Source organism: Syngnathus acus, chromosome 19 (genome assembly GCF_901709675.1).
Source record: "Syngnathus acus chromosome 19, fSynAcu1.2, whole genome shotgun sequence".
In the NCBI taxonomy this organism is placed as follows: Eukaryota; Metazoa; Chordata; class Actinopteri; order Syngnathiformes; family Syngnathidae; genus Syngnathus; species Syngnathus acus.
The window spans coordinates 6,825,559-6,848,622 of record NC_051103.1 but is presented as its reverse complement, the minus strand read 5'-3'; the positions used below and the strand labels follow the sequence as shown (position 1 = coordinate 6,848,622).

Sequence of the window (23,064 nt, the reverse complement as noted above, 5' to 3'; positions counted from 1 at the left end):
CGTTATCCAAAAATATCTTTTATTCAGATTTCCACATACAACTTCACTTGCATTGTAAAGTGGCACGTTGACTCTTGGAAATGGGAGGTGGCTTCATGTTGCACTGATGAATCAGAAAAATTGTGTCAAAACGGATTTTCCCCCATTGGTCAAAATTAGAACGGAACCTTGATTCATCGGATGGATCTACAGTACAATAGCTTGTCTGCATGTAATATCTCAGTTGCCACATTCATGCACTTTGGCTGAGCTGTGTAATAAAGGGCCAGTGTGTGCTGGGACAAAGACGCCATTCAAGTCGGTCGCTCTTCATTAAAAACGTGGCAACGAGGTCACATTCAGCCATCTTGCCGCCTCACAGCTTGGCGCTGGCGCCACGTGATGGCCGTTTGTTTTGCGCAATGAGCGGTGTGCAACAAGTGTGTGTGCTTTTTAATAAGGAAAATGACATTCATAATATCGTAGTTGGGGCAGTATGATACGAATATGTGGGGATGGGCATAAGCAAGTCAGTCGTTTTCAGACAGCATAAAGAATATATGCCTCTGGGTATCGTTAGTGTCTGCCTACATGTGTTGCTGCACCATTTGTGTGCTATAACAGCAACATCTGTGTTTTTCAGTAGCCTGTCTATGGCGATTTGCATATTATTATTATTGTTATCATTATTGTTGTTATTGTTATCATCACTGATACAATCCATAGAACTTCCCGTCAGTCGCCATTCAGTTGCTGCTCCTGTGTAGAATCTGATCCAAAAGTTTCTAGAAATGAGAAAATATGAGTATGGAGTAAAATTAATTATAATCACAAAAAATAGGATCGTCCATCCATCCACCCTGTTATTGTTTCAGCAAACAAAAAATGGGTTCTTAGCTTTAAATTCTGGCAAATGTTAGACAACACCACCCTCTAGCGGAAAAAGAAGAAAGTACACCAATGTATCAAATGTAATATTTTTGGGTACCTTTTTGAAAATTTCCATTCGCTGTCTGTTGGTCAAACAGGCCTCCTTCTTTTTTTTCTCTTCCTCTTTTTGCCTTCTCACATCTGTTATTGGCCTGGTATACGGATTTGGAAATAATCAACAGTCCTCCAATTTAGTATTAATACATGCGTACATCAAAAATTACTGACCGATTTGATTTGAGCTCCTTGGCTCCCTCCCTGGATTTGAACAGATTATCTGGAACACAACATATATATTTATATATTATATATATTTATGTATTTTATATCAAGTATATATATATATATATATTTAAATCTTATGTAAAACGTATAAAAATGCAGCAATGGAAATTGTAGTTGTAATACTCCACAATGGCCACAAGACGGCAGTGAACGCATGTATATGAGCTAATAATGTCCAAAATGTACTTTTTTTTTCTTTATCATTACAAACCGGACTTTTTACCTTTTGGGGGTATTGTCTCCTCTTACCGTTGCTGGAGCGGGCCTGTCTCTGGCTGCGAGTGGCAGATGTTTGCGGGCCTCCCGATCTGGAGCGCTTCTTCCGCTCCTGGGCCCTCCTCGCCATCTCCTGCACGCGCTCCTGCGAGCGAGCGATGAAGCGTGGTCTGGACCTCCGCAGTGCCTCCTGCACATATATCCAAATCATATTTTTCTTCTTGTGAAAAAAAAAAATCGCTTATAAAAGCTCCTTCCTCGCATGCCAGCTTCACATCGCCTCGAGATATTCCTCACGAAGGAAGTCTATAAATAAGTCAGCCGCGTGTGATTCCATTAACAACCACTGCGAATGAGCAAAACAGCGGCCCATATTTCTATTTGCGGTGTTTTGTTCGTTGGGACGACAGCTGCATATTTCTGCTGGACTTTTGATTTAAAAGCTGATAAAACGGTGCCATTGGGCTTCCGAGCCTTTGTAATTCCCCTCAGGTGCCACAAGATGGCGGCAAAGAGGTGTTTTTGTATTTGATATGGCTTTTGCCTGAGTGTAAAATCACCATGCTGCTAAAATACAATCGGATCAGGGTGTCCAAACTACGGCCTGGGGGCCATTAGTGGCCCAACATCAGTTTTCTCACCTGGAGAGAAACAGAGTGATGTGATTTCTGAAGGTCGGGAATGGTCGGTGCGGGTTGGGCGCGAGACTCATCCCGGATGGGAACGTCGTTGCGTGCCTTTGTGCATTGTCCCCCGTCTGTCGCTGAGGGAGAGAGAATTATGCTCACAAAAGCAAAACTGCAGCGCTTGCTCCATTTTCTGGTCATTGTGAGCGAGATCAATGTTTATTAAGGGTGGGAAGTGATGATTACATTAGAGGAGTAAATAATCCCACCTGAATTTCCCTTGGGGGAGGCGGAGGAATCCTCCTCTGGATTGCAGGGCGACGCTTTCTTCATACTCAGTTGCCTTTGAAGTTTGATGTTGGCGATGATGGCGGCCGCATTTCGGGCCAGAACTTCCTCCGGAGACTGGTGAGGCTCTGCAATGCGAGCCAAGAAAAATAAATAAAATAATGATCTGAGTTTGTTTGTGACATTTTCAGCCAACATCAGTTCTTCGATTCTTCTTCAACATATCAATTTGGTTCTAAACTCATTAAACTCATTTTTGTATATTCTCAGTACCTTGAGACTCGCACGTACTTTTGTCAGCTAATATATCACATAATGTGTGTCCTTTATATGAGGCTGCTTTGGGGCCACAGCTGACGATGCGATGAAAGAATATTTATTCACTGCACATCGCTGGCTCCCGCTGCTTCGTTTGCATAATCAAACAGATTTGTTAGTGCGAGGGCATCACGCTGAGTAACATCTTTTCCCGCAAGGACACGAGTGAGGACCTACTAGTCGCAGATTTGTCAGGGCCGAAATCACAGTGGGTTAAGGAATCTAGGAATCTAAAGCGGCTGTCTTTTTAGACCTTGGCAGAGAACGTGGAAAAGAAAAAAAGTGCTGACGCAAAGAAGCGTACCCGGCGTTTGAATGAGGGTGAGGCATGGAGTCGAGCTCCATCTGCCGGAAAACGCCCCCTGGTGGTCTTTATTTGGGCTTTCCTCAAAGCTCTCTTGAGGGAGCCCCAAGCTCCACTTCCTGACAGCCGCTCTCTTGGGTTCTTGTTCAGAGAACTCCGCCGGAGGAGATTTGCCGTTTTGTAGCGGAGACGTTGTTGCGGCTTCTACTGGAGCGAATCCGTTCCCGCTGCGAGTTCCCGGACTGTAGCTCTCCTTAAGCTCGGTCACTTTGATAATTGCGGCCTTTCTTCGGGGAGCGGAGCTGACCGTGGTCCTTTGCTCGGTCACTTTAACGATGGTGGCCTTCCTCGGGTTCATGTCGTCGGCGGCGGTGAAGCTGGCCGAGCGGTTGACTTTCCGACTGGAGATGGTGATGGATGAGAATCCTACTTTGCTGTGAGGGATGAGAGTGGCGGGCGTGGACGTGGTCTGGATGTGCGACGGTTGCGAGCTGTGGCGTCTGTACGGCTGGAAGGGGGGCGTCGCGGTGGAGGCAGGTGGACTACATAGCGAGGGTTCTTCTACTCTTCTTGGCTGCCTTGGGGGGTCTAAGGACAGAAATAAGAATGAAGACCAATGGACACACAAAGTTTGAAACATTGGCTACATTGGAGGAGAACCACCTTGCTGCACCCAGTCAGGTCGACCATACTCGGCAAAGGTTCTCCGCGAGGGCTCTTCTATTCTGCTTCTTGTAACCAGAGGGGATTCCTCACGTGGGCCTGAAGAGATCTCAGCAGAGCCACTCCCTGACAGCCTGGTATTAGTCCAGCCTCTTCTCAGCGTTTTCCAGATTCCAGGCCTTCGCTGCTGGCTGGTAGCGCAGTCCTGTTTGTCCAGAACCTGCAGTTGAGATGAAAACAAGCTTGGGGACGCTGTCTTGATGCAGGCGCTATGCTAGCCTGCAGAAAAAACACCAAGGCTTCATTAATTACAACTTGACAGTGTGAGGATTTCTTTTTTTAAAATGCGGGTCAGTCAGCTGCCTGGCCTTCCTTCAGGGCTCTTACTGTTTATTTTCAAGTCAGATGACTCTGAACCCGACACAACGGCCGAGGCAGCGAGAGAGCGAGGCCGATGTGACTGAACCCTCGCAGAATGACAATGAAAGCAAAGAGACACAAAAAAATGTGGACACACACACACACGTGTCAGGTACCTGTTTGATGACAGGAGACGAGCGATTGGGAGTCTGCCACGTCCTACGCGGACTCCTCTCGGCTTGTCCGTCTACGCCAAAGTGTATCAAGGCAAAACAAACGGTCACATGTGCACGTCTTTCTCTGTCTTCGATATACACATGTGTGTTTGGCTCACACTACCCATGTTGACACTGTCAATAAGGGACGTTAGCTTGTCAAATCCAGAGATACCGGTGGCGTCGTGGCTTAGCAAAAAATAATAATAATTTGAAAATGTCCGCATTTAACTTCTGGAAGGAGATGGGAGGAAGGGAAAACTCCTTGAGAGCATCGAATTTCCATCTGCTTCTGTTGCTATGGCGACGGTTTGGGGATAGCCCCCGCATCTTTCGCCTAGGCTTTTTGGAGCCGTTCTCATTTCAGCAGGAGACAACTTTTGAAAATGGCAGCATTTTTTATTTTGCAAAATGTGATCGCAGTAAGAAAAACACGAATAATGTGTTTTCCAAGATGTTACCAGATGCTAAAGAGCCTCGTCGCGTTCCATCTGACTCACCCGATGTCTCATTTGTGTCTCGGCCACAAAGCAAAATCTCGCCAAAAGGCAGCAAACTAATTTGCGAAAGACTTTTTTTGGCCAACGTTGCCTCATTAGCGTCACATTTATTTGATGCCGCTGTGGTTGCCATTCACCTCACTATTGATCATCTCTGGGCTTCTTTCAACGTTGCTTATGTTTCCAGCCGCCCAGGATGGATTCATTTGATTCTGCAGTCTCGACAGGGCTGATCGATGAGTGAACAAGAACGGGGTTGAGGGATCAACCCTGGGATAAAAGCGGCCGAGTGAAGGACTGCCATGCTCAAAGATTAGCGGGGGGACGAAAGGGGGGGGGGGGGGGGGGGGCTCCTTTTCCAATTAGTTCACATCTCGTCTTATCTTTCCACCGTGAGGTCTCTATCTCTTTTGATCACCTTTTCTCGGCTAATCGAGGCTCCTCTCCATCAATCCTGCTGGAGTGAGCTAGCTACTCGTGAGCGGGATGAGCACAAACCTTGGTGCAGGCTGACTGTTCCTCGACTCTTCAGAAACGTCGGCGTGATGGGTTGTTTCAGTTTCACCTATGAAGAAATTGAAAATCTACAAACGCTCACGCCGTAGCTCCAAACGAGTTTCAAAGCTTTAGAAATAATGCACAGTAAGCACTTTTTAAAAAGAATGAAGATGCCTTACCTGGACAGCAGGTTGCGGTGAAGCCATTTGTCTTTCGTCCACCGTTATCACTCTCCGTTGAATCGGGAGCCATCCGGTTTTCACCGGCGTGACGTAACCGAGTTGGGACTGCTCCTTCTTTGACGTCTGCGAGATATGAACCCTTTCCAGACTCCCCCTGCGTCCCACGGGGACAAAGAACTCACTTTGCAGAGACTCCCGGCTGCCTAAAGAACTTGCCGTCGTGTTGCCGCAGGACGACACGCCGCTGAAGGAGGGAGTCCGGTACGGTCTCCGGTTCCCCTCGCTCGCTTCTCCATCGCCTTGCATTCCGTGGAGCCAAGCGTCCATCTGTCTACCCTCGATGGCGCTGTGCGGCCGAGCGTCTCGGCGAGAGACGTAGGAGAAGCTCTCCCCCTTGGAGCTCCGGGTCTCCCAGTGGGACTCGTCGCCGGATCTCCTCCAGCCCATCGGCAGGTGAGCAGCTGGCCTTCGGAGAGTCATCTCAGGTAACCGGGTCTCCGGTTTCAAGCTGCGATGAAAGACTTCTACACCGGAGGCCACCCTCGATCAAGGACACTTGCCCAAAGTGGATGCAACTTTTATTTCTCTTGCGCCCAACTTTAGATGTTTGACGGACATAGTCTTCAATGGACGGACGGGGTGCTGCAGGGCGCTGTCTCCGCTCAAAGCATGCTGAAGTGTGATGATGCTCAGCCAAACAAAGGAGTCACTGAGCACAAGGGCTGATCATTCAGTACAAGGGAGGGCAATGGGAAGATACAAGAAGGGGGAGCAGTTGGAGGAAAAAGCACACTTGATGATTCCAGAACAAACCACAAATGACTTTTTGGTGAATTGTGTTATCATGGGACATTTGGGTTGCCAGGGATACCATATGAAGATAGCGTCTTTGCCGAAATCAACTATAAATGTTAGTTATGCCATGACTTCTGAACAGTTAGATAATTTTCCTTGGAGAATCCCCCCCCATTTGGGCCCGTCCCGGGGATCTTGTGATGGGCAGATGATCAGATGATTGTTTGCCTGGAGCCTCCGTTCGAACCATGTGACCCTCGCAAAGCGGTCGGAAGAGTCAACGGGCGGGTTTCTTTTGTACGTGTTTTGGGAGACTCTGTGACATTTTGACATTACTCAAAAGAGCTGACAGAGCAAATGCAAAAGCTTTTTGACCAAAATGAAATAAAAAAAGTTTTTCATGATGAGCCATAAATAGCCTTTTGTTGCATCAATAACTTTGTAACATAAAATAATATTCCAGTAAAACTAATAAATTGCCATTTTCATAGGCACGTTTTGTATAGGTGCATTTTGTAATGACTTTTGGTGGTTTAATACTTTATTGCCTTAATTAATCCCCTCTTGTATATTAAGCTTCGTAAAGCTGTTGTCTTGGCATGTTTTCTCTCCTCGCAATAGTGCATAAAGCTTGTATATAATTTTACGAGGGAATAAAAGCACCCCCCCAAAAAAAACATTAGCCATCTGGGGTGTGGGCGAGGCGGGAGGTGCATAATTGAGAAGGCCCTCACACAGCATGAGAGGCTAATGTGCGCATAACAATATACTACCTAACTGATTGTTGTGGAACTTTCGGCTGTAGTAGAAGAATGTTACATTTCCATTTTTTTATTTTTTTTATTTAACAATACCTTAATGACAAAAGTCAGGCATATACAAATAATGATTAGCAATTAGGTGAACAATTAAGGTTAAGGTGACGATTTATTGGGCCTGGTAACCAATTGCGTGCTATATAAAGTCTGCCTAGTGACAAGTGACAAGGTAAAGTATTATAGCTCCAAGCGCTTCTATTGGTCAATGTTGCTACAACTACTACTAAATGTGATTTATGAAGTTTTATGGTTTAATTCTGTAAAATGATCGAGAGAACATCAATTTATTTGAATATAAAACACCAATTTATTACATAGATTGAGTTACATCTCAAATTAATAGCCAGAATGAAATGATTTTATTGGTCTGCTTTGCTACACCTGCTGGCTCTCTAAAATGTGATTTCTTTATGAAATATACTTATACATTACAACCCATTAATTGTTGGACCATTGGTTTGATTTAAAAAAAAAAAAAAAATCATGAATATTAAGTTTAGTTGAGCTTGTTGCTCCACCTCCCGGACCGGTAAGGTGAGTTCTGATTTCATTTAAAAAATCTGATTTACAAAAATTTACTTTTTGTAATGTTATACCCAACAAATATTGCAGTGATATGCTTATTGAGGCATAAAAATATTAAAATATTTTTTATTCTTTTAGGATGCCTGCCGGGTAAAAAAAAAAGTTCCCGGGTTTCCCCCTGGTGGAGCCTCCAGTCAGCGGCGGGAGAAAAAAAAAAAAAAACATGGCTACCCAAGTAGCTGCTCAACTCTCGGTCGAAAAGTGAAGCAAAAGTCGGGCGTTTTGCGAGCGACAAGGTCTCGGCTGGGGACCTCGTGGAAACGGGGAAGGAGGTTGGAGAATGTCTCGCTGGGTGCCCACCAAGAAGGAAAAGTACGGCGTTGGTAAGTACAAAGCAAAAGCAGCAACTCCATCGTTAGCGTCTGTTAGCTCTGAGATTGAACAAGTTTGGGAAGCGAAGGGAAGGAGAAGCTGGACGCGGACGCCCCTCTCCGGCTTCTCCTTCGAGTCCAGAGAGTGTGGGTAAGTGACTTTTATTGATGAAAGTTGGCATTGTGTTTTAAAGAAAAATTCCCGAAGAAGAGTCTGTTTTCACGGGGTTGGGAAGACGCTGCGAATTGTTTCGAGGCGCGCCTAGGCTGCTGTTTCCTGTGCGACAGGACAGAGACAGAGGGGCCCTCGATCTTCCTCGGCAACTTTTTACAAACATACTTTGGCTCATTTCTATTTGATTTACTACTTCTCTTTTCTACGACCAGACTCAATTGTTCGACTTTGTTTCACTTCTCTCAACAAGTCCGTGCTATAGTGGGAACAAGTCAGTCCCATTATTTGTTTACGAAAGCATCGCTACCAGGGATGTATCACCATTTATAATCATGATGCTCAGTTTGCAATATCAATATGTCAATATGTTAAATTGTAGTTGTAGGTGTTATGAGCAGACGGAGCTGGTTTTAATCATTTAACTTGAGGAGGCAATCACAATGTCACTGACACTGATGCAAAATAATTGCTATGGAACATCAAATTGTTTCTGGAGCTTCAAAAACTGTGATGTAGTTGACGGTAATTACATATAAAGAAAATCAGACAAATTACTTTGAAAGTGTTTGGAATATTTGTTGTCAGCTGTGAGTCAGTGTCAACCTTTTTTGTTTTTTCTCTCTGAAGGATGGATTAGTCTTTCCGATCGGTGGTTGCGGTTGTCTGTGGGACTGACAACCCGAGACAGTGCTCATTTGGCACAGCCGCTGACACATTTAAACGATGTTTCGGCTTTTTTTCCCCCTCTCTACCTCTACAAGCCCCCCTTCACCCAAGGCAAACAATCTTGGGTGTGGGAGGCTCCCAAATATGGTAGCAATTAAAACCGTACCGCTGAAATTTCAGCCATGCTTCTTAAATCATCAGCTCTGACCCGTTTCCCGTGACGAATGTGACGCTTGCCCTCGGTCGCGTCTCGCCATCCGTTTCAAGTCCAATAAATATGGCGACGGCGGCTCCGCTCGTCACTTTTCATCGGGATGCCGGTAATGAAAGGTTTGAGTGGTTTTGAAACCGTGGCATCCCTTCAAACTGATAAGCGGCCGGAAGATGCTGCGTCAGGTGCTCAACTCCTAACCGACTTGTTCTGTCCAGAGCGGTGACTGTTTTTGACAGGTGGTGTCCCAGAGGCTTAACTTTGGGGCGGCTCAAGAGACCGGCATTTCTCCTTTTGGACAAAAGCTGCGGAGGAACCCAAGCGACAGCGTATAACGCTGCCCCCGCCGCTCCCCTGTCGGTATTGATCCAAACAGCGCTGGCATTGTCTGCCAAGGTGCCCCCGTCGCACTCCCTGACAGATGGTCCGATGGCGTGCCAAACGTAGTTCGGCGACGTCGACCGCCGTCATTACATAATTTAGATGGGCCTCGCAGAGCCGCCCGACTGTCAGCTTCCATTAGGCGGCTGCTTGCGTAAATGCCGGACCCCCCCCCTCAGTTCACTGCAAGTTCGTTCAAAATATCATCACCAGAGAAGATAACATTTTTGCTACTTTTTGTTTGCAACATTCCCAAAAGTGCCAGTGAAAATAACTAAAGACAACCAAAGCATGATAGTGCCACTGTTGAAAATATTTGTCACAAAGTTTGTTGAAAGGTTATCTAGGCTTGGACACCAGACGTACTCCACTTCAAGACAGTATCAGCGCTTGTTATTCTCTTTGGAAATTATTATTCGCACATCAACAGGCTCAGCATCGCTGGGGCAATTGGGGTCATAAATAATGTCAACGCCATCTCAAGTGCTTGTTATTGTTGCGGTTGTCCCGTGTTATTTTTATTTTTTTTCATGTCCTTTCATTCCAGGATTTCTGATGGAGGTGTCAGTCACCGCAGACGTCAAATTGCCCCCTGTAAATCTTTGGCGCGGCTGCCATTTTGACCAAAAGGCCGTTTGGTCTTTTAATGTGTGCACTCATGCACATTAAATGTTGCAATTGATGAGTTGGATGACTGGAAAATAATTCTTGGTGGTATGCGCAAGGGCTTTGGTCCCTCCCCGAATGCACACGGCCATGGAGGAAATGCCGCTTGAGGTTTTGAAAACAACACAATGGATGGAGAGCTTCCAGTAATGGCAGAAGGAAATACAGCCACAATTGTTATATGCGCCATCTTTTAAAAAAATCTTATCTAAATCGTCTACACAGCCCAAAGTTTTAAACAAATACGACCCGCATTATTTATTTATTTTTAAATTGCAAAGTCCCGCTTTAACTTCCTGCCGTGCTTGAGCATCTTGCAGTGCAAACCTTAAAATAGTCGCCTTTGCAACTCTTTCGCAGTGACTCATCCACTCCAAAACAATCACAGAGACGTCAAGTCAAGCCCGACCACTCTTAATCCGCATTGACTGCTTTTGTGAAACGTCAGCGTTGAGCTCCACGTCGTTTGAGAAGTGTTCTGTCTAATGGGACATTTCAACTGGGCTTGAAAATAAACACGCTGGCATTTCCTGCCATTAGGGATTGCATAATGGAGCTTGTCCTGCTGTAAAGTGACAAAACGGCCTGACTGTTTTTGTTCGCAGCCCTCGGCCCACCTCGGTACCTTTTGTGTACTTGAAACACGCCGCACGCATTTCCTGTGGGGAGTGCAGGTCTTTGTTCGCGCGTCAGCACGGAGCTCTGGTGAATTCTGCAGCCCGGCTGGATTGTTTGAGGCCTCACAAAATCACCGGCGCCCATTTATTGATGGCAGCCTGTCACGCCAATATGCTTACAGTGAAAGTTATTGCTTCCACTCCAGGATGATCTGATTGACCTTTAAAAAAAATTCTGCTTCATGTTGATGGTCAATTTTTAAGCCTAACCATTGCTTCCTCCTGCTTGGAGGTTACTGAGTGACAACTTGAATGTCTCCAGGGAACCCTAGCTAATATTTGGAAGAAATAAAAGAAATCACATTTCAGGTGAAGGATGTCATCCGTCTGCGGCAAGCATGTTAACGCGAGCGCCCGACACCTCGCCCTATTGTTTTAAGACGTCTCACGGCCCGTTGCGCTTGGACGTGACAAAAAGCCAATTTTTATTGGACGCTATTAAAGTGGCCCGGGAGCAAATGGGACTTCTGCTTCCTTTCACACCGCCTACAGTGTTTTGGTCTTTCCCACCGCCTGTCGATGATGACACCACCATCGGCGGCGTGGGCGGACGTTGTAAAGTCGCGCCGTTTCCTCCTGGTAAGAATTTCCTCCGGTCTCTTTCAGCCATCTACAACTACGATGCCCGCGGGGAGGAGGAGCTGTCGCTGCAGATTGGAGACACGGTGCACATTCTGGAGACGCACGAACGTAAGAATCCTCGCTAATCTACACTTTTGAGACCAATGCATCAAACCTGAAAGAAAGAAAAAAAAAAAAAAAGAGTAGTTTGAAAACCTAATGTGTCACAACTCCTCCTTAAAAATTCTCCCTGCAGTACCCGTATTCTTTCCCATACCTACCCTGCATTTTCCCCGTGTGTATTTTTTCCCCCAGACTGGTTCAGAGGGCATAGGCTGAGGAGGAAATCCAGAAAGGTGAGCGTAACGCAGTCAAGTCGTTGACCGGAACGTGTTTTGCATCGACCCGTCTGACTCGTGTTCCGCTCCGGCAGGGCGTCTTCCCCGCCTGCTACATCCACTTGAAAGAGGCCACCGTCGAGGGCAGCGGGTCAGTACTTGAACGCTGGCTTGCTGTGATTGCACAATAAAACCACTTAAAGACCTTTCAAATCAATTTTGGAGATTTGTTTCCAAAGACATTTTAGTACAGGTCGACGAGAACTGCCCAACGTGCATAGACTAAGAACTCTGTAGTCCATTTTTGTTTGATATTAATTTTATTGCAAATTTCATTCTAGTTTTTCAGGCTACGAGCCATCGTTCGGACAATGTCTCGATTTGTGAGTAAGTTGTCGCATTTGGCGCCACAGGCAAAAGGAGACGGTGGTTCCCACCGAGCTGCCGCTGGTGCAGGAAGTCACCACCACTCTGCGGGAATGGGCATCAATATGGCGCGACTTGTACGTGGTAAGTGGCGACATTCTTTCAAAGTCTGGAAATCTCCGGACTGTCTTGACTGAAGTTTTGGGCGATTGCAGGGAGACAAACGCGAGATGTTCAACTCGGTCCGGGACATGATCTACGACCTGATCGAATGGCGTTCCCAAATCCTGTCGGGGACGCTGCCGCAGGACGAACTTTCCGAGCTCAAACAGAAAGTCACGTCCAAGATTGACTACGGCAACAAGTGAGGATTAATCCTGAGTTTTCCAAAAATGAAGGCATGGGAGGCAGAAGATGGGCAAATGTGCACCTTCTCTTTTTTTGCAGGTACTTGGATTTGGACCTGGTGGTTCGCGACAAAGATGGAAACATTCTGGACCCGGAGCTCACGAGCACCATCAGCCTGTTTCGAGCGCACGAAGCGGCCTCCAAGCAAATCGAGGACCGTATCCAAGAGGAGAAGGTGAAAGCAAATATTGGCTTGAAATGATTTCCAAACCATTTTGACTTGAAACGACTCATGTCCCAACGGAAGCCTGAAACGCAAATTTGAAAAGCCGACCTTAAGTCTCTCTTCCTCCAGTCGCAGAAGCAGAATATCGACCTGAGCCGACAGGCCAAGTTCGCCTCCACGCCGGCCTTCGCCCTCTTCGTCACGCTCAAGAACGTGGTGTGCAAAATCGGAGAGGACGCCGAGGTGCTCATGTCGCTCTACGACCCGGTGGAGTCCAAGTTCATCAGGTGAAGCCCTCGAGGAGGACCTGCTGTGCCCGGGCGTCGTGGCATATTTACTTATATTTTCTCTTTGCCAGCGAGAACTACCTGGTGAAGTGGTCCAGCTCGGGTCTGGCGAAGGACATCGACCAGCTTCACAACCTGCGTGCCGTCTTCACCGTGAGATGCTTTTCAACTTGGAACATTCCAAACCTCTTCCAAATAACAACGCACAATTTTGTACTAATGTAATCGTGGCAAAGATATGTACTTGTGCAATTTTTTTGTTTTATGTTAAATTTGACTGTAACTCAGAGTTGTAATTTTATTGTGAAGTGAATTGAGTTGTATGTGTTTGCTCTGCTGAGTGACAAAGGCGGTGTTGTTGCTTTCAAATAAAAAAAGATTGATTCCTTTTCAGGATTTGGGCAGTGAAGACCTGAAGCGCGAGAAGATTAGCTTTGTGTGTCAAATCGTGCGAGTGGGCCGCATGGAGCTGCGAGACAACAACACCAAGAAGCTGACGTCAGGCCTGAGGAGACCATTTGGCGTGGCAGGTGAGGCCCGCTTTGAAAGAATAGATCAAAAAAGTTGGGGGGGGTGGGTTGAATCACTCATTAGCAAGTGTTCTTAGCCACTCTGAGACCATTTTGTGTGCGGCGCGAAGCTCCGAGAGCGTTCCAATAATGCCCTCCTTGTCGCCCTTCCCGCAGTCATGGACGTCACTGACATCATCACGGGCAAAACAGACGACGAAGACAAGCAGCACTTTATCCCGTTCCAGCCGTAAGCGCACAGCACCGTCGCCTCCCGTGTGATTGCGTTTCCCCAACAGTCCTTGACACCCGATTAGCGCGGCGGACCTTAAGAGAGGCGCGCGCTCCCTCCGTCCCCCCACTGACTCAATTAAGGCAATCTCATTAACAGGCTGCCACTCTGGCAGACAGGCGGAGTAACCTTTTGCTTAACGCCGTTTTCCGCATAATTGCAAACACTTCAACGGGGCCAACGGGTGACCCACAATTTCATCCGTCCGCATAAATTACGCTCATTACTGCCCATGTCCAAGCGGGCGCGTGCGTCACGTGTTGAACGAAGAAAGCATCGGGGGGAAAAAACGCACTTTGTACAATGCCACCTCCACTAGCTTGAATTCGCTAAGCTCTTAATTCACTTCACTGATACTTATTTATAGCACGATAGAAATTATGTAGTACATTTATTTCAATCACGTAGCATAAAATGAAGTGAAATGAGCTGAAATGACTTGATACCATTTATATTTATATTTCCTCATCACACAAAGGGTGATGTCATTAAGACCTGCACACAAAAAGGAATAGTCAGTAACATCCACAATATTTTTTTTATATATTATTAGCATTTCAGTATCTGGTGATTGACATCATTCTCTTGATTGTCGATTATGCAGCACCAGATTTGGCCTCAGAGAACTCAACTACCGCATTTGCTTTGTCGGAAAGTCTCGATTCAACTTGCACTTGCCCATCACCATTACACTCGTTTCTCTCGGCATCACCATCACATCTGCTGCAAAAACATGACGCCAAATAACAACGATATGATAATGAGCATATGCGGTTGTTTTTTTTTTCATAGCCCAGGAAGTTTCCATCTGTGAAGAGTGACCGACGCCAACTGGTTGCCGTTCCCGAAACGATCACCGTTAACTGTTTTTGTTGTTTTTTTCCCCCCCCCTCACTCAGGGTGGCGGGCGAGAGCGACTTCCTGCAAACGGTCATCAACAAAGTCATCACGGCCAAAGAGGTCAACCACAAGGGCCAAGGTCAGCATGCTTAAGGGTCGCATACAATGTGTGAATGGAGCATCAGGATGGAGCAAAGCATTTGAAATCAGGCACAGGCCGATCAAATTTTCTATGCAGGGAAATCTCATCATCCTCAAACGCAGCATCATTCTCTGTCAAGCACTGACGCTTTTCCTTGTACCGAAAATAACCCCCCATGCGTCGTCTCCATGGCAGCAGAATTCCTCGGCTGATGAAGACACGCTGCTTTTCTGCTAAGATATAATCACAGATTTGACATGCAGGAAGGAAGAACATGCAAGGTGTCTCCTGGTTCTGTCAGCATCTTTCAAACACTCCCTGGATAAACGGAGCGCTTGGCGTGGCTCGCGTATCAAAAGGCTTCCGGCTAGTCTCCTAACAACATGAGGCCCATCAAAAAGAAAAGGTTGAGGCAGTTTTGGATGGAAAAAAAACACTCTGAAAAAGCCCAAGATAGAGGAAAATAGACTCGTTAACTCACAATTGCATGTCCTTTCAGTGATGGCGTCAGAAAAAATGCAAAAACAGCAAAGTCAAAGCAAAACACACACTTAAGTCTTTTTTTTTTTTTTTTAAATCGCTAGGCCTGTGGGTCACCCTCAAACGGCTTCCTGGCGACATCCACCAAATCCGCAAAGACTTCCCTCACTTGGTGGATCGCTCCACAGCCGTGGCCCGCAAGATGGGCTTCCCCGAAATCATCATGCCAGGTGTGTGCGATGTCTTTCTCTCAATGTCACTATGTTGTTGTCCTTTTTCTGCCCACCACCATAACATCTCGTTTGTTGTTGCTTTCCGAAAAGGTGACGTGCGAAACGACATCTACCTGACCCTGGTCCAGGGAGACTTTGACAAAGGGAGCAAGACCACCCCCAAAAACGTGGAGGTCACCATGTCCGTGTACGACGAGGACGGCAAAAAACTGGAGGTACGACACCAAACACGCTATGGTCAGATAAAAAAATTATAGCCGCCCTAAATACTCCCAGTTCCATTTGGACTCATGACTCCATCCAAAATTTGCATACAAGCAAAAGATACTTTTTAATCATCGGCCAGGCCGTCTAATTAAGCTTCAGCGCCCTCTAGAGACTCCAGCCAGAGGCCGGCCTTTTTTTCTTTGCGCCGGATGTTTAATTATTGCCGACCCTTGCAGGGACCACGCCTCTTGTTCTGCAGAGGCCGTCGGCTAATAGGGAGCAAGGGAGCTGCGCAACGCAAACTGGGCCGAAGATTGTCTGCCGAACATCGTTTACTTTATTTGCCAGCTATCTCGAATAACGGTGGAACCTCCAAAGTCAAAGCCACCGATGCAGTGATTTAGTGAACAGGATACAAATACAAAAATAAAAAGGAGGAAGGCGCAGATTGTTTGCAAGTGTGCTAACTCGCAACAATAGTAGCTCTCTTTCTCCTCTCTGCCTCCATTATTCTTCATTTGTTTCGCCGCCTCTGGATTTTTATTTTTCGTCATCGTCCTCCTGTTGCCGGAAGGTTTTGTGATGCAGGCGAGCGACCGCTCATCATCCTGGCGTATTTACCGCCCCCCCTACCACCACCACCCCTCTTCATCACCTGTGGCGAGACTCCCTTTTTTCTTTTTGGCTGTCATGAAATTCCGCCGAATTATAAAGTGAGTTGTGTGCCCTCCGGTGGCGTTCAACCGGGCCTGGAGTAAAGTGGGGGCCCCGTTATTCCTCATAATTGCCGCTTGTCAGAAGCCATTAGCAAAAGCGCAATAGCTCAGCGACGGAGTCAGCTGGAAGACTCTTGGGCAGATTGCAAGGAAACAAAGCCATCCGCTGACAAGCCTCGTTGCTACGCCGGCTACTTTGCATATGCACGCCGACCACCTTAAATAATTAATTTCTCATTTAGCCAGCGAATCGGCAAGGCTTGTGGGAGATTTGCAGGCAGGTGCTTAAGCACGAGGATTTTGAAAGGCCTGCAGCTGGAGAGGCAGCGCAATTTATGAAATAAGTGCAAACTGCGGCAAGTCAGATCACGCTGGCTGTCAAGTCGGAATGAATAAATGTTTCCACCCGCCTTCCAAAGTGAGTCCAAATGGGCTCAGCAGTTCATAAAAATGGTTGAATAATGAACTTTTTGTCTATCTGTATGTTCCAGAATGTTATTTTTCCCGGCGCCGGAGACGACGGGATCAGCGAGTACAAGTCGGTCATCTACTACCAAGTCAAGCAGCCGCGGTGGTTTGAAACTATAAAGGTACTTTCTCGAGACTTACTCTACGATAGTCCCCGCTGTGACGTTGCACTCATTGCAGGTGGCAATTCCCATCGAAGACGTCAACCGGAGCCACTTGCGCTTCACCTTTCGCCACCGCTCGTCGCAGGACTGTGAGTGCCGCTTCGTCTTCCCATCATCATAAGATTTCAATTTAATTCCCATATCTTTTTTTTTTTTTTTTCCTCCCTTCCCGAATACACCTTTATATGAATGCTGGCGGGCGATACTCTGCTTTAAAATATGCAGCACAGCAACGTAAACATAAATCTAAAGTGACAGCCCAAGTTAAAGTCAAACGGCAGCGCACCTTCCGCACAAATGTAACTTTGATTGGGCCACAAAAGGAAACGCGGCCTGAAATGAACTCCTTCCCCTCGCACTTGCCTCTGCTGAATGCCATGCCTCTTGCCTTTGCTCTCCCATGGCAGCCGGCCCAGCAATTATTCACGGCTAGGGGCAGACGGTACAGTGGGAATTTATGCAGATAGAATACGCGCTACAGCGGTGATGAATCGCGCCTGCCCAGCGCGTAAATCCGCGCTTGTTGATCGCTGCTCGTGATGGATGCGGCCGTGATCTGAAGTCCCGCTTACACGACGCCTGCCAGTCCTCCCGCTTGTTTCTGCAGTCTCAAGCATTTTATATATAATATTTTGTCTGTAAGAAAATATAATATTAAAAAAAAATATATATATTTTTTTTGTGCCACCGAGGAAGCGTAATCATTTAATACCAGTTAAGGACAACTCACTACAAATTAATCTCCGCAAAAGATTTAAGAATGTGGGGTGGGGGGGGGGGAAGCACCAAAACTGAAGATATCTTCATGTTTTTTGTCTGTTGCATTTTTCTTCCCCTCGCAGCAAAAGACAAATCGGAGAAGATCTTCGCCTTGTCTTTTGTGAAGCTGATGAGGTACGACGGGACCACCCTGAGGGACGGCGAGCACGATCTCACTGTCTACAAGGTACAAGAGCAAACCAGCCTCCCACAATACACACAGAGAGGCTATTTTCTTGCAGAATTGTCTTGCCGGCCGTCAAATTGAATGAAGATCAGGACATGCGTATTTGAGCGCTCGCCTTCGAGAAGCTGGGTGACTTCTCGTCATACTTGCAGGCGGAAGCCAAGCGATTGGAGGACTCGTCCTTGTACTTGAACCTGCCCGCCACCAAGCTGGAACTGGAGGAGAAGGGCTACTCCAGCACGGGCAAGAGCACCCACAACCTGGGAAACTGCACCGTTAGCAAGGACTCCTTTCAGATCTCCACCTTGGTGTGCTCCACCAAGCTCACGCAGAATGGTGAGCAACCTCGCCTGTCCAGTGATGAATTAAAAACCATAGGGGATCCCCCCCCAAATAGGTTTTCCCCTAATCCAGTCTTTTAACACATCAAAGCGTACACTAAAACACACGTTTAAAATATTCCTTGTATTGCCGCCCCATTATGAACAATGGAGCCTGTTTCAAACAGAAGGTCATGGCCTTTGAGGCTCTTTGCGTGCTTGCTTATTGAAGAGGAACCATTGAAGCGAGTAAATATTCCCGTTAATGGGGAGCATTTTCCATTTCAATTGCGCCGCGCCAATGTCGCCTTTTTTGTGCCAGAGTTCGTTTTTTTATCTTTTGTTTGAGAGCCTTTTGTTGACATTAATGACTGCAAAAGCAGCTGCGCGCTTTTAATTTCAGCCCTTCCTTTAGTTGCTTCTTAAATCAAACCTACCTTCCTTCCTTTTGGTAGCGCCTCAGTGCATCTCTGTAATGCATTTTTTTTTTTTTTTTTTCTCGGTTTGTTTTCCCCAGTGGACCTACTGGGCTTGCTGAAGTGGCGCTCCAACACCAGCCTTCTGCAGCAGAACCTCCGACAGCTCATGAAGGTGGAAGGCGGCGAGGTGGTCAAGGTCAGTACTGGGTTTCAGGCTAGTTTTCCGTTTTACCTTCTTGGATTAGGTTTTCAAATTAGTGTTACAGATGGAGCACAAGAATAAACAGAGGTGTGAATGGGGACTCGTTGTTAATTAGGTTCCACAGAAAACGTGTGTGTGTGTGTGTGAGATGCGCAGACAGATTAGCACCTTGTGTGTCTGAGCGTGTTTGGTGATGTTACCGGCGCTTTCCCTATTAGTAAACAGATTCCACAAGGCTGGCTGATACATCTCAATCGTCAGCCTCCGTACGACAAGTCAACACGCCGGGCGGGCCCCGATGTTATTCATCATGTTTATGTGTCAACAGATGAACAGATGGTGTCTAAAATAAAAAAGAAAAAGAAAGAAGCACAGAAAGTTGGCTTTGTTTTGTTGCTTATGAGTCACCCAAGTGTGAATAAAAACAGGGTGGTTCATATCAGGTAAAAGCTTTCAAACTGGGGACTCGAGCAAGTGAGGATTTCAAGACAGGGTTAGCTTTCAAATTTGACTTTGGACACGTCGTGACGCATGGTGTCCTTTCCAGTTCCTTCAAGACACGCTGGACGCTCTCTTCAACATCATGATGGAGAACTCGGACAGCGACACCTTTGACACGCTCGTCTTTGACGCCTTGGTGAGTGAGCAACGAGACAAATATGAACATTAAAGTCAATTTTGTTACTTGCAACTTAAATGTCAGCCATTGCCAATCAAGGTGTAACGTGTTTTCTTTTCATCTTTGCTCAGGTGTTCATTATCGGTCTCATCGCCGACCGCAAATTCCAGCACTTCAACCCGGTCCTGGAGACGTACATCCGCAAGCACTTCAGCGCCACGCTGGCCTACACGTGAGTTGGTTCGGGTCGCCGAGAGAGCGACGCCGTGCTCCACGATGTACTGACGACGCGCCGCGTGCGCTCGGGCAGGAAGCTGACCAAGGTTCTGAAGAACTACGTGGACAATGCCGAGAAGCTGACGGAGCAGCTGCTGAAAGCCATGAAGGCCCTGGAGTACATCTTCAAGTTCATCGTGCGCTCGAGGGTCCTCTTTAACCAGTACGGCATAACCGGGCCTCTCCTTTCATTCGTAAAAAGTCACAAAAAACGAACTGTTAGCTGTGCTTCCCCCGGCAGACTTTATGAGAACAAAGGCGAGGCCGACTTCATGGAGTCTCTGAGGCACCTCTTCACCTCCTTCAGCAACATGATGAACAGCAACTCGGAGAATACGGGCATGGTGAAGGTACTGGCCATGCGTGAATGGAGTGACTTTTGGCGTTTGGATTCCCTCCGCTCACTATGCTGTTTGTTTCTTCATCTTTAGCCACGCTTTCTTCTACCGTCTTTTCTATGTGATCTTAATGTAAGGGACTGTTTGTTTCTTCTGTCTCGGTGTTCTTTCCTCCTCTCAACCTTGACTGTCCTGTGAACTGGTGCTCCTCTTGGCTTTCTGCCCTTTAGCTGCTCCTCAAGGTATTTATCTCACCATCTATTTTGTGTGTGTGTGTGTGTGTTTCCATTTTGGCATCCTTGACCCTCACACTTGCACACCAAACCACGTCTGTGCTCTGAGATAAAACAGTTGGCAGGTGGGAAGCACGCTCAAGCGCCTGCTGTGTAATTGGCTGCGCAATATTTGCCTTACTGTCGCTAATTTGAAAAATGAACGTCGAGGAGAGGCTGCGAAAGTCCATCACCTTGTCAGCGCAACTTTCAGTCACTGCAACGTCTTTGTGATGATGGCATGGTGGTAAGCAGTAGACAAATTCCAGCCCAAAACGGGGGTCATTAGCTTAATTAAAAAAATATAATGAGGATCAGCTAAGGCATTGATCTTCATTAGAAATGTTGCTAGCGGTTACAAATGGACGTGTAAAGGAGTGCTTGACTGAGAATTGTGCTTTTTGTGTTCAGGGTGCTGCACTCAAGTACGTTCCCACTATTGTCAATGACGTCAAGCTGGTGTTTGATCCAAAGGAACTCAGGTAAGAAACGTTTAACCTTTTGTCACCCCAAGTAGTTCATGGATTCAGTCGGCCATGGCGCTCTCTGCGCCGTTTCGTTTCCATGTGCCGATAGCGCATCTCGAGCCAATAAAGCTTTGTTCAACTCTGCAAATATTTACGCCGCAGTCACTGGAGTCACAGACCTGGGAAATAAATACTCCAGTCAATCAGCAGCCAGCTCTTTGTAAATAAAAGACGGCATTTGGAGTCTGACCACCTGCTCTCCAAATATATCAAGACGAGACGTCAACACACATTAAATCGTAAATTTTCGGGACTGCCGCAGAAGACGTGAAGCGCGATGAAGTTTCCAGTGAGTGTTTGAAAATGTCAGTGTATTTTTAGCACTGGAAAGTCATGAGCAAAAAAGCTTTTTGACAAGAGCGAGAACAATTTACGGAAAGTGCCCCCTTTCTCCTTCCTTTCATTTAAGCCCAAATGGCCGGCCGGCTTCAAGCAAGGTAGGCATCAGCTGTTCCTGCCGTTAACGGCGAAGCCGAGCCCAAATCGAAACCTCGGGGGCGAGCCGGCGTCTTTCATCTCCCGCCAGCGCCTTCTTTCTCTCGCTCCTCCAACATAACGAGCGTCCCGCTGCGGGGTTCAGCCGGCACGTGTGCGCATGCAGATGTTTGCCACTTGAGACTCAGAAGTCACAACTATCACACACTTGCTTTAATGGAAAGCTGTAAAGTGAAAATCAATACGGCTTCCAAATTTCACAGACCAGTGTTGTTGAATAAAGCGAGGCTTTGAAATGCTGAAAAATTGAGCCGTTCTCTCCGCTTTCAAAAGCTGCGATTTGTCTGCTGTATGCGCTGAATTGCTGACATCGTGATGACTTTTCTTCTGTCCTCATTTCCACAGCAAGCTATTCACGGAGTTCATCCTGAAGGTCCCTCCGGGTCGCCTGGTGAAGCAGAAGCTGGACTGTCTGATCGACATTGTCCACAGTGATCTCTTCAGCCATCACGGTAGGAAACCCGCACTCCAGGCGCAGTCATGGAAAAGGTCACGCTAAAAAGGCCAACGCCAAACGAGAGTGCTGCTTCCCGTGTAAAAACAGGAAACACGCTGTATCAATAGATACATTCACAGAATTAGAGGCGCAAATTTGACAGAACTTTTTTTTTTTGTCAAACACCTGCGCATAAGGGAGCTCCTTAATGCCGGGTTGGGGATGCAACACCTGTTATGTTTCCAATCTGTCTGACAAATGCATTGTTTGCATTTAATCCCCACGCGTGGAGGAGGAGTTCATTTGAAAGCGCCGCCCGTCTGCATCGGCATATGTCGCGCCATGACGCCGCCCCCCCTTTCTCGCCGCCACGCCACTGGAGACTGTTTTGCCTTCCCTGCAGATTGCCGCGAGATCCTCCTGCCGCTGATGACAGAGCAGCTGAAGTTCCACCTGGAGAGGCGCGAGGAGCCCAAGGCCTGCTGCCAGCTGCTCAGCGACATCCTGGAGGTGCTCTACAGGAAAGATGTGGTGAGGAACTCCCCGTGGGCCACTTTGAGCACTGCTAGAATGGTGGCTCTATGTTGCCGGCACCTGTTTGCTTTGTCAACATTACAAAAGACGTCTGTTCGGTGGAGGACCGGCTTGCTGCGCTTTAAAAAAAAAAAAAAAAAAAAATTCATTGCAATTAAATTATTCAAATCTGATTTCTTTTCTGGTGCAGGGTCCCACCCAATGGCACGTGCAGGTCATCATGGAGAAGCTGCTGCGGACTGTCAACAGGACCGTCATCTCCATGGGCCGAGACTCCCCGCACATTGTAAGTCCGCAGTCACACGCGCTCAGTAAAAATGAACGCAAATATATAATAATAATAATAAAAATATATGCGAAGTTGCAGAGGCTTCATTTAAGAAAAAGTCTTGCCTCAATTAGTAAAAATAAATGAAGCAAGTCAAGTCATGCCAGCAAAAAGTACGGTAAGTCAAGTTGTTATTTTGTTTACGCAAGTAGAAAGTCAAGTCATAAAATCTTCGGTTTGTTCGGTATGATCAGCCCTCGCTCAAATGAACGCCCCCCCCCACTCCTTATGAAGCTCAGCCAAAGAGCGCTCTGCCCCTCCCAGATTTTCTTTCCATTTTTTGCGTCTTATCTGCTTGAATATGTCTGATCTCCAACTCGTTAGACGTCAGGCGATGCCTGGCAGCGACGCGTGCCTCGTATAAATAATTTTCCCAATTTGCATGACTTTAATTTGTCATCCGAGCGGTCTCCAAATAAAAGTACTTTTCATTTTTTCCCCTCCTTGAATGTCGCGCCTTATCTCTGGCGCGTCTTCATTAGTTTGTCATCGGACGTTGACGAGAGCAGATCATCAATGTTAAACA

At 46.8% G+C, this 23,064-nt stretch overlaps 2 protein-coding genes across 3 annotated transcripts in view; one reads left to right on the top strand and one right to left on the bottom strand.

Annotated features, from left to right (window-relative positions):
• Positions 1-5: 5 nt before the first annotated feature.
• On the bottom strand, positions 6-6,144 carry c19h10orf90 (chromosome 19 C10orf90 homolog). Of its 2 annotated transcripts, none has more exons than XM_037278812.1 (11): positions 5,362-6,144; positions 5,183-5,249; positions 4,146-4,216; positions 3,610-3,829; positions 2,947-3,534; positions 2,306-2,452; positions 2,052-2,167; positions 1,444-1,600; positions 1,138-1,186; positions 968-1,061; positions 6-764 (listed from the first exon to the last, which is right to left on the bottom strand). In XM_037278812.1, the coding sequence occupies exons 1-11, from the start codon at positions 5,842-5,844 to the stop codon at positions 726-728; spliced, it is 2,031 nt and encodes a 676-aa protein (XP_037134707.1). In that variant the 5' UTR covers positions 5,845-6,144; the 3' UTR covers positions 6-725. The 2 variants fall into 2 exon arrangements, with proteins under 2 accessions (XP_037134707.1, XP_037134706.1); XM_037278811.1 differs by having other exon boundaries at positions 2,052-2,173; positions 5,362-6,141.
• Positions 6,145-7,703: 1,559 nt separating this feature from the next.
• dock1 (dedicator of cytokinesis 1) overlaps positions 7,704-23,064 on the top strand; it is a 42,176-nt gene continuing 26,815 nt past the window's right edge. Inside the window, exons 1-27 of the mRNA XM_037278588.1 lie at positions 7,704-7,885; positions 11,256-11,339; positions 11,526-11,566; positions 11,644-11,699; positions 11,962-12,058; positions 12,130-12,278; positions 12,362-12,497; positions 12,618-12,775; positions 12,847-12,928; positions 13,170-13,305; positions 13,462-13,534; positions 14,476-14,555; positions 15,143-15,268; positions 15,362-15,486; positions 16,686-16,784; positions 16,843-16,915; positions 17,669-17,772; positions 17,925-18,108; positions 18,610-18,707; positions 19,261-19,350; positions 19,464-19,564; positions 19,643-19,771; positions 19,850-19,958; positions 20,630-20,700; positions 21,586-21,692; positions 22,080-22,207; positions 22,401-22,496. Coding sequence (XP_037134483.1) covers positions 7,843-7,885; positions 11,256-11,339; positions 11,526-11,566; positions 11,644-11,699; positions 11,962-12,058; positions 12,130-12,278; positions 12,362-12,497; positions 12,618-12,775; positions 12,847-12,928; positions 13,170-13,305; positions 13,462-13,534; positions 14,476-14,555; positions 15,143-15,268; positions 15,362-15,486; positions 16,686-16,784; positions 16,843-16,915; positions 17,669-17,772; positions 17,925-18,108; positions 18,610-18,707; positions 19,261-19,350; positions 19,464-19,564; positions 19,643-19,771; positions 19,850-19,958; positions 20,630-20,700; positions 21,586-21,692; positions 22,080-22,207; positions 22,401-22,496 — 2,775 coding nt within the window. The 5' untranslated portion in view covers positions 7,704-7,842. The remainder of the gene's footprint in view (positions 7,886-11,255; positions 11,340-11,525; positions 11,567-11,643; positions 11,700-11,961; positions 12,059-12,129; positions 12,279-12,361; positions 12,498-12,617; positions 12,776-12,846; positions 12,929-13,169; positions 13,306-13,461; positions 13,535-14,475; positions 14,556-15,142; positions 15,269-15,361; positions 15,487-16,685; positions 16,785-16,842; positions 16,916-17,668; positions 17,773-17,924; positions 18,109-18,609; positions 18,708-19,260; positions 19,351-19,463; positions 19,565-19,642; positions 19,772-19,849; positions 19,959-20,629; positions 20,701-21,585; positions 21,693-22,079; positions 22,208-22,400; positions 22,497-23,064) is intronic.

Bases quoted from the DNA above. Each gene is read 5' to 3' on its own strand.
- c19h10orf90 (XM_037278811.1), bottom strand. From the start codon at position 5,844: ATGACTCTCCGAAGGCCAGCTGCTCACCTGCCGATGGGCTGGAGGAGA. The intron at 3,535-3,609 runs GTGGTTCTCCTC...TTCTGTCCTTAG, and splicing joins ACCTGACTGGGTGCAGCAAG to ACCCCCCAAGGCAGCCAAGA. The intron at 1,601-2,051 runs GTGAGAAAACTG...ATATATGTGCAG, and splicing joins ATCACTCTGTTTCTCTCCAG to GAGGCACTGCGGAGGTCCAG.